Genomic DNA, 9,885 nt, shown 5'->3' on the forward strand with positions numbered 1-9,885 from the left:
TTATTTTTTCATTCTGCTCTGATATCTGATTTCTTAATCAAGCTGTCCACTTATTTCATTACTACATACTGTTCTTACTTTGTCAACAAATATTTTATTTTTCACTAATTTTTAGGGGTGCACCGATAGTGATTTTGGGGGCTGATACTGATAGCTGATTTTTAAGGAAGCATATTGGCCAATACCAATCTGATTTCTGATACAGCGTGGAGAGCTACATACAGCTGGTAAGTCTGTTGTGGTGGAAGGGGAGGGGGGAGGGAAGAGCTGTGAGGGGGCCAGATCAATGTCCCCCTCAGTGAGGGAGGGGCTGGGGCACGGGCTATAGGGCAGGCACTGCCCAGCTGGGGCAGGGCAGGGTGCGGGAGGGAGTCATGGCTCCTTAGGAGAGGCACAGGTGAGGGGGTGGCAGCTCATGCTGCTGCGCACACCCTGGGATGGCAGTGGGGACATGTGCCCCAGGAATTCACAGGGCGGGGCAGATGGGCTGCAGCTGTGGGCTGGAGCCATAGCTGGGCCGGGCTCTTCTTGGTGGGCACTGGGCTTGGGGTGGGCACTTACAGAGGGGGCTGAAGCCACCCCAATTTTTGCCATAGCCTGCTCTCAGCACTGCCACTGTGCACCCAGCATAGGTCTGGCTCTTCCTGGCTCAACCCCCACCTCCCTCCACATGCTGGGAAGAGCTAGGGCTGCGCCAGGCACGCAGCAATGGCACTGGGAGTAGAGCTATGGTGAAATTTGGGGTGGCTGCAGCCCCTTCTGTAGCCGCCCACTGAGAAGAGCCTGGCGCAGCCCCAGCTCCAGCCTGGAGCTGCAATCTGCCTGCCCCACCCCGTGCAGATCCAAGGGCACATGCTTCCCACCCTTACCCTCCCGCACCCCACCCCACCCTGGCTGGGCAGCGTCTGCCCATGCCCCCTCCCACATTCACCGTGGGGGCCGTTGATTTCTCCCCCCACACCTCTTCCCTCCCCCCTGCCTTTCCACCACAATGGACTTACCAGCTGCACACAGCTCTCCACGCTGCTGGGCTGTGCTCGTCGCTGCCTGCCTGCGCATGTGCACCAGCATTTATCAGCCAAATTATCATCTGCATTGGGCTGATTTCTGATACAGACAATTTTCTTTATATCAGTGCCAATCTGATATCGGACCAATGTATTGGTGCACCTCTACTAATTTTTGTCTTAGGAAAAAGCTCTTTCTATTCTCTTCATCACCTGAAATTTATGATGATTTTGTTTTTCACTGTATAAGAGAAAATTTATCTAGAAATTCTGAAAGATCCTTTGTATTCACATTCCTGGGACGAAGTGGCTACTCCCTAGCTATTTTCCAGAGGAACGTGGGAATCTACCTGAACTCTTCATTTTGATTCATTGGCCCTAGTAGTTGTAAGCTGGGTTGGGAAAGGATCTAAGAGACAACAGGTTTCAGCAGCTACTATTTTAGAAGATGAGATTAGAATAAGATTCCTGAAAGCTCTGGCTTTTGAAGGAGGAAAGCTTGAAAAGATCTGCAGGGGAGGATTGCTCAGTGCACAGCATTTGGCCACAAAAATCACACCTTTCTGTCTTCCAACCTGTTTTTCAAAAAGCTTCTATTTTGAATGAATTTTTTTATTCATCCATTTGTTTGTTCAGATGTGTACTATTCACTACTGTTACTGTCACGTTAACCAGGATTACTTCTGAACTGATCTTCCCAAGATACTGTTCACAAATCTTGGTGCTTGACTAAGGCGAAAGTAATAAATATAGCTAAGTATATATTTTAATAAAGTAAAGCCCAACTTTAATAAAGATATTTTTCTCTTCTATCTTTCAGTGTAATAGATGTCTGGAAGGGGGTTGTGCTCAATAGTGTGTCAAAATACAAATATAATCCAATATGGTTTGCAAAGGACCACTGAACAAGTTGCTACTCTCTTCTGGATGTTCTAAATTCAGAGAAGTAATTGTTCCTTGCTACTGATTGGTTTGCCCAGATAAATCAAGATTTTGTCAAAAACTGTCTGCCTTTCCAATTTCCCACTCAAGTAAGGTATGCAGCAGCAGCTGAACAAAACAAACAGATCAGAGGAAACAGAAGCCTTAAAACATGTTTGCAGCATACAAACAGAATGGAAGAAAGCTTTATTTGAGAAAACCTGTCAGGTTCTTTACAAAACCAATAAAGTAGGGAGCTTCTTGAAAGACCAGCCAGTGGATTTGTTTATTTTTTGAAATGCTGTGTGATTATTCAGCATGCCTGTAGATGTGCAGGATCCCTGCTCTGATGCACTGTAGCAGGCTTGATTAATCTAATTAGCACACACCAGCAGCCTCAGTGTCTTGTGTATTCAGCGTTTCCATGCTTCAAAATGGCCGCAGGGGCACTTTAACTGAAGTTCATTCAACGAGCTTCAGTTAAAGTGCCCCTGCAGCCATTTTGAAGTGTGGGATGCTGAATACACAAGACGTTGTGGGTGCTTTAATTAAAGCAGCTCCCAAGAGCTGCTGTAATTAAAGTGTCCCCTCCTCCCCCACTACCCCCCAGAGCACGCATACAGACACCCCAAGATGCCCTTCATCAGCTCTTTCATGCTGAAAAGAAGTGGTTCTCACAAGTGAAGTGCTAATTTAACTTCTGGTTAAATTAAACTAAAACTAAACTAAACTAAAAACTGTAAGTGCAAATTTCCTAAATGATCAGCAATCGTTACTTACTTATGCTTTCAATAATTCATTTGGATGACATGGTTTGCTGGCCCTTCTGAAATACCTGCATACCTACCCTGGTTGAACTCTGGTCTCCAAGGGCAGAACATGAATGTTTTTTCCATACATGACAGAGCAGCAGCACTCATTAGAAGACCTGGAAATTGACCTTCCCAAGTGTAAAGCAAATGCAATTTCCTCTTCTTTCCAGATTAGATTATGAGAGATAGATAAGGTATGTGTTAAAATGCCTATACTTACTTCTTCCAAAACAAGAAATCTAATAACTTTCATTTACCAAGCTGTCTAGTACAATATATTAATATCTGCAGGGAATATTTTACCTCATCTCTGTTCCCCTCTGATATTCCCACTTCTTTGGCTTTGGGTCTTGTAGCTGCCAGTACTTGCTCCAACTCATCTTTTTCAAACAGATTAGGCACTTCACCAGAATTTAGAATATTGTTTACATCTTCCAAGAACTCCTCCACAACAATCTATAGGAAAGATTTTATAAATATGAGTTAGTTTATTAACCTGTATTCTGTAGCTATAAAGCCAAAGAATGCAATTAGAAAAATAAGTAGAGTACAGTCCTGAATTCATAACATAAAATGTACATCATAACAAAGAGTTTAATGTTTTTAACTGAAAACACATTATTTTAAAATGCTTACTTTTTAAATAATTGAAAAACATCTTGTCGGACTATTACCTATTAAAAAACAGGTCTTCCCCCATTTGTTTTTTCTCTTATGTCTAGAAGTCTTAAGAAATGTGCAGTTTCTGAGCCGATTCATTCCCTGTTCAGCACTATCACTGATTGGTGTTTTTTGAGGTTACTGGTATTTTCTCTAAAATCAGGACAATTGAGCAAGCTTAGTCACTTTTCCTAGTTCAGTAGCCACTTTTCTGTTAATCGTAATCCATCAAACACTGAAGATGAATATTCTAATCCATCCACCCGCCATCAGTAGAGATGGGGAAAAGCCCCATTCCCTAAGGGCATAGCCAGCCCTGTTCCCCATATGAGAGGGAAATAAAGGCAAGGCAGGGTAGTTTTTCCACAGCATTTTAATGGTAAAGCCACCTGCATTTCCAGTTGAACCATTTAACCGTACCTGTGTGTCTGTGAAGAGGAAAACCATATCTTTGTCTTCTACTCCTGCCATTTTATACAACTTCCTCAGATCTTCATGGAAACTATCATAGCTATAACCACGGCTGAGCTCTATTTGAAAGCATGTGTAGCCACAAATGTGAGATGCAAGTCTGGTCAAAGATTGCTTGCCTGTACCTCCAACTCCAACAAGCAGAGCATTTCCCCTTTCCTGACGAATCATTCGAGCAATTCTATGGGAAAAATCAAGGACAGGGAAAATTTCAGTCTTCACATATTTCTTGGAATTTCATCATGGCACTTCAGGAGTATCTCACAGTGCAAGCCTTAGGATGCTGTATTTCCAAGCCATGGCAAGTCTCTCAAGCAGTACCTGGGTCCCATGTGTAAACAACATTCTCTGCTCTGTTCAATGGTTTTGGCAGGGAACATATATATATTCATGCAAGTCAAATTCATACAGAAGTTCCAGGCATTAATTTGGAGTGAGTTTATCTTAGTAAAAAAAAAGGAGTTTCTTTTGAAGACCTTCAACATTCCAGTAAAAACTTACCCAGTGTACTCTGCATTCTTTAGCCAAGTCCAGTTACAGAATATGGGTCAGCTTTGACTGAAAATAGCTTTTGACATGTTCTGACTTCAGCAGATTTGTCATTCAAGTTCATTTTTAAATTGCTTCAGGGAAATCCAGCTTGACTTTCTGAATAAAGGGGAAGGCTATCAATAGGCCAGCTAGGAAAAAAGACTGACATGTACAGTGGACTCACTTGGGGCTTGATTTTCATTTCCACTGCTCTGGCTGCACCAAAGGGACACAGAATAGACAGACATTATATCTGCATTTTCTTTAAGAGCCATCTATATTCTAAACTTCATAATAATAAGTATTAATTATATTATAATATACATACTTGCTACAAAAAATAAATAATAGAGATTTTGTGTTGACAAGATATGGCCCTTAAAGGAAATTCTTGAGTTGGCCCACAAGTACATAAATGGGACTTAGGCAGAATTTAGGCAGAATCAAAGAGATAATCCAGAATGCCCCTGCTCCAGGAGGCACAAAACTCATTAGGCCCCTAGATTAATTCAGCACATCCATACCAGCCTGCAAAGTTTTGTAGGCATCTATACAGTGGCTTGTACAAATGACTGGAAGTAATCCAGTTTGAGCACCTAAGCTCCTATGGCTCAGGTTCCTAACTCCAGTATGGAGCTGAGGAGTTGCTGAGACTCCATCTACATTCTCAGAAGGGCCTGATACATTTAGCATCCTCAAAGAATACTTGAATTGCATTTAACAGTATCATGCTCAGTACAATGCTCAGTCACCCTGGCCACTTTCACTTATAAAATGGCTAGCTTTGGTAGCAGTACCCTCCTTTTACATAGTACCTACTAGTTAGAATACTGGCCTAGGAAGTAGGGGGCCTAGATTTTAGGCCTGCCTGACCCTAAAGGAATTCTTACACGCATCCCCTAGTTAGGGTGGCCATTGGTCCTGTTTTTACTGGACTGTTCTGTTTTTAAACCCTTTGTCCCCTCTCAGTTTCTGAATGAGGAATGGACTGCAGAAAGTCCTGTTTTTCAGTTCATTGGTGGAAATGCATGTCAATCATTTGTCCTCACAATTCTATTGGCTGTGCGTAGAGGTAGGGTGGGGCACAGCCAGGAGAAGCAGAGCTCAAAGGAAGCCAGGGAAGGAGGGGGAGTGGGAGCTGGCCTTTTTCTGATGGCTCCACTCCTTGCTGCTGATTGGCCAAGGAGGCAGCAGCCCTCACCCTTGACCAATAATTGGCCAAGGGCGCTGGTGGTGTCACTCAGGATGTCCTGTATTCTGGGGATGTGTCAGTGACCACCCTACCCCTAGTTCCAAGGAAAGTATGCTAACCACCAAACTAGAGTGGGCATACTGCAACCTTTCTGCTGAAATCAGCACACTGGAGGCGTGTCTACACATGCAATTAATGCACATGAATAAACTGGAGTTTTTTGTGCTGGAGTTTATTCATGCACAGCATACTGAGCCTGGTTAGAGCAGCCCCAGCTGGCAGCAGCCCAGTGCTGTTCTGACTGGGCTGGCTGAGACACGAGGGTGCTTCATTGTGTGGCTAGCCAGCAGGCAGCCCCCACACTGAAGCACCCTTGTCCCAGCCAGCCAGGTAGTGCTTGCACATATACTGCTGGGCACAAAAAACTTCTGGAGCAGGCTAGTACTCGTGAGGCAGACATAAAACCCAGGCCTCCCACTTCCTGGGTAAGTTACAAGGGGGAGAGTTACAAGTACTAGCCTGCTCCAGAGTCTATTAGTTTTGTGCGCTCTAAGATGTTTACTGAAATCTTTCATCGAAAGTCATGTCCCCCAGACTCCAAAACATTTTTCTTGCACTCTGCTGGAGCCTCTCCAATTTGTCCACATCCTTTCTGTACAGGGGGGCCCAAAACTGAACACAGTACTCCAGATACGGCCTCACCCTTGCTGAATAGAAGGGAATAATCACTTCCTATGATCTACTGGCAACACTCCTACCGATGCAGCCCAGTATGCCATTGGCCTTCTTTGCAACAAGGGCACACTGTTGGCTTATATTCAGCTTATTGTACACTGTAACCCCCAGGTCCTTTTCAGCAGAGCTGTTGCCCAGCCAACCTTCCCCCAACCCATACCAGCACATGGGATTATTCTAAGTGCAGGACTCTTTGCACTTGTCTTTGTTGAACCTCATGCCATTTCTTTTGGCCCAATCCTCCCATGTATCTAAGTCATTCTGAATCCTAGCCCTACTCTACAGTGTATCTATTATTCCCACCAGCTTGGTGTCATCTGCAAACTTGCTAAGGTTTTTACTCTATGCCATCTTCCAGGTTGTTGATGAAGTCATTGAACAAACCTGGCTCCAGGCCTGACCCCTGGGGCTCTCCACTTGATACCAGCTGCCAACTAGGCATCAAGCCATTAATTACTATCCGCTGAGCCTAATGCGCCGGCCAGTCTTCTATCCACCTTACAATCCATTCATCCAACCCATACTTCCTTAGCTTGCCTGTGAGAATGTTGTGGGAGGCTGTATCAAAAGCCTTGCTAAAACCAAGGTATACCACATCCACTGGTCTCCCCGCATCCACGGAGCCAGTCACCTCATCATAGAAAGCAATCAGGTTGGTCAGGCATGACTTGCCCTAGGTGAATCCATGCTAACTGTTCCAACACCTTCTTCTCCTCCAAGTGCTTAGAAAGGGATTCCTTTAGGACCTGCTCCATGATTTTTCCAGGGACTGAGGTAAGGTTGGTTGGTCTATAGTTCCCTGGATCCTCCTTCTTCCCTTTCTTAAATATGGACACTATGTGTATCCATTTCCAACCATCTGGGACCTCCCCATGAGTTTTCACCACGAGTTTTCAAAGATGATGGCCAATGGCTCTGCAATCTCATCAGCCAACTCCCTCAGTACCCTTGGATGCATCCCATCTGGTGCCATGGATCTGTAAATGGCCAACTTTTCTAAAGAGTCCCTAACATGTTCTTTCACCACTGTTGGCTGCTCACCTCCTCCCCAAACTGTGCTTCCTGGTGCAGTAGTCTGGGAGCTGAAATAGGCATTACATAGTTCAGCCTTTTCCACATCATCTGATACTAGGTTGCCTCCCTCATTCAGCAAGGGACCCACACTTCCCTGATTTTCCTTTTGTTGCTGACATACTTGCAGAAACCCTTTGTGTTACTCTTCATATCCCTCGTTAGCTGCAACTCCAACGGCACTTTGGGCCTTCCTGATTTCATCCCTCCAGGCCCAAGCTTTTACACTCTTCCCTAGTTGTCTGTCCAAGATTTCACTTCTTGTAAGCTTCCTTTTTGTGTTTTAGCTCACTGAAGAGTTCCCTGCTAAGCCCAGCTGGTTTTCTGCCATATTTGCTAGTCTTCTTGCGCACTAGAATGGTTCGTTCCTGCATCCTCAGTAAGGTTTCTTTGAAGTACAGCTAGCTCTCCTGGACTCCTTTCCCCCTCAGACTGGCCCGCTGATCCCCATGCCGTGGCGGGCCAGCTTCTCCCCGGCTTGGGCTTGATCCTCCTCCTCCGCGTGGGACCCAGGCCCACTCCTCCCCTCCCCCCACCACTGCGGCACGCCTGCTATTCCCTCAGCCTGCGTGGGGCCTGCTCCTACCTCCGATGCTGCCAAGTCATCCCACGGTGGACCCTGCAAGTGGTAATGATGGAAGAGAAGAGGGGCGAGCCGAGGCCAGAGCTGGTGGCCTCACCCCTCCACGGCATCCTGATTCTGCTGTCCCCCAAGCCGCCGCCGCTATCATCTGCAAGTAGTAAGGTGGGGTGGGAGGTGAGGCCACTCCATCCTTGCCACTTGCAGGGAGCAGGGCAGGTACCAGGGCAGGTAGGGACAAGGGCAGCACTGCTGGCCTTGGCCCCCCCCAGTTCTGTCCACTCCGTTGCCCCCACCTCCAGGGAGCAGGGTGAGGGGAGGGGTGAGGCCAGCTGTGCTGGCATCAGCCCCACCCTCTCCCATGTCCCCACCATCATGGTGGCACTCCACTGGCCGCCAGCTCCTGTTGGAATGCTTGTTTGCAGTCTGACTGGCTGTTTGTCAGCCAATCAGAGTGCAAGTAAGGCATTATGGACAGACGGACAGACAGACTTAGGCTTTTATAATATTACTCTGTGTGTGTGTGTGTGTGTGTGTGTGTGTAGTAAAATATATTTGCATGTATGAATGAATGAGTGTAGAGTGATTGGTAAAGGCAGAAGTAAGCTACATGCCAGGTTACCAAATGGTGAATCATGTTGAAGGCTGAAAAAGCCAGTCTGTACCAGGAGGAAAAGATAAGCAGGGTAGATGATTGAAAACAAGTTTTGGAAAATATCTTGAGGCTAGAGATTCCCCTTTGTGAGAGACACAGCCAACACTGGTGATAAAGGAATGTTGTAAACAGAGTGGTTGAAGAGCAACACTTTGGACAATGATGCATGATCCTAACCATATGGCAGGATGGAAAAGTACCCCAAGTTTAAACAAAGACTTGGTGCCCCCTATAAAAGGGAGAGACTTAGTATCAAGAAATTGGGTGACTCTCTGCAAACTTCACTGGAACAAAGATGCATCTACACGTTCCGCTTCTTATCTCATACTCCTAAGCTGGCCACCTAGTGCAGTACTGAGCAACAGACTTTGGTAACTATAATATCTGTAGAGTGATTGGGATTGAGTGTGTGTGGGTATGTATAAGCACCCTTTTGAATATTATAGTCAATAAACACGGCATTTTGCCTTGTCCCCTCATAAGGTCTTGCTCATTATTTGAGCAAATTGGTAATTTGTACAACACTTCTCCCTGCACCACCACCCACTGCCCCAAGTCCCTGACATGCAACTGGGCTGGTGGCAAGCTATATTCCCACACACCAGCTTAGGCCACATGGGTGCAGCTGGAGTGGCTCCTTCCCGATCCAGCCACGTGCCAGGAACTTGGGATGGGGTAGGAGATGCAGGCTTCTGCCTGCCTCAGTCCATGAGAGTTCACCCAAAGTGTCTCTCCGGCCCAAATAATTTTTCACCCCTGCTCTAAAGGTCCATGTTTAAACCTTTTTCCGTGCATTTGTGGCAAAGTGTGACAGGATCTTAGTTCAGAGTATTTCATACATTCATAGATTCATAGATTGTTAGGGGCTATAAGGGACTTTGTAGATCACTGGGTCCAGCCCCCCTGCTCTAGGCAGGAAGACAACTGAGGTTAGGAGACCCCAGCAAGGTGACTGTCTAGTCTCCTCTTGAAAACCTCTAAGGTAGGTGACTGCACCATCTCTGGAGGGAGTTTATTCCACAGTTTGGACACCCTGACTGTGAAGGGGTTTTTCCTGGTATTAAGCCTGAAGTGGCCTTCCAGAAGTTTATATCCATTGAGGGTGCCCTAGTGAACAGTTGTTCACTAAGCTCCTGATGCACTCCTCTGATATAGCGGTAAGCCACTATCAAGTCCCCTCTCAACCTTCTCCTCTTTAGGCTAAAGAGGCCCAGGTCCCTCAGCCTTTCCTCGTGTGGCTTGCCTTGCAA

General features: G+C 46.0%; 1 protein-coding gene across 1 annotated transcript in view; it reads right to left on the reverse strand.

Moving 5' to 3' along the window:
• Positions 1 to 9,885, reverse strand: part of DNAH6 (dynein axonemal heavy chain 6) — a 204,400-nt gene that overhangs the window by 175,661 nt on the left and 18,854 nt on the right. The window contains exons 8-9 of the mRNA XM_019518206.1: positions 3,821 to 4,052; positions 3,044 to 3,196 (exon numbers count right to left, since the gene is read on the reverse strand). Coding sequence (XP_019373751.1) covers positions 3,044 to 3,196; positions 3,821 to 4,052 — 385 coding nt within the window. The remainder of the gene's footprint in view (positions 1 to 3,043; positions 3,197 to 3,820; positions 4,053 to 9,885) is intronic.

Source organism: Gavialis gangeticus, unplaced genomic scaffold (assembly GCF_001723915.1).
Source record: "Gavialis gangeticus isolate Ggan-Ray unplaced genomic scaffold, GavGan_comp1, whole genome shotgun sequence".
NCBI classification, from domain to species: Eukaryota; Metazoa; Chordata; order Crocodylia; family Gavialidae; genus Gavialis; species Gavialis gangeticus.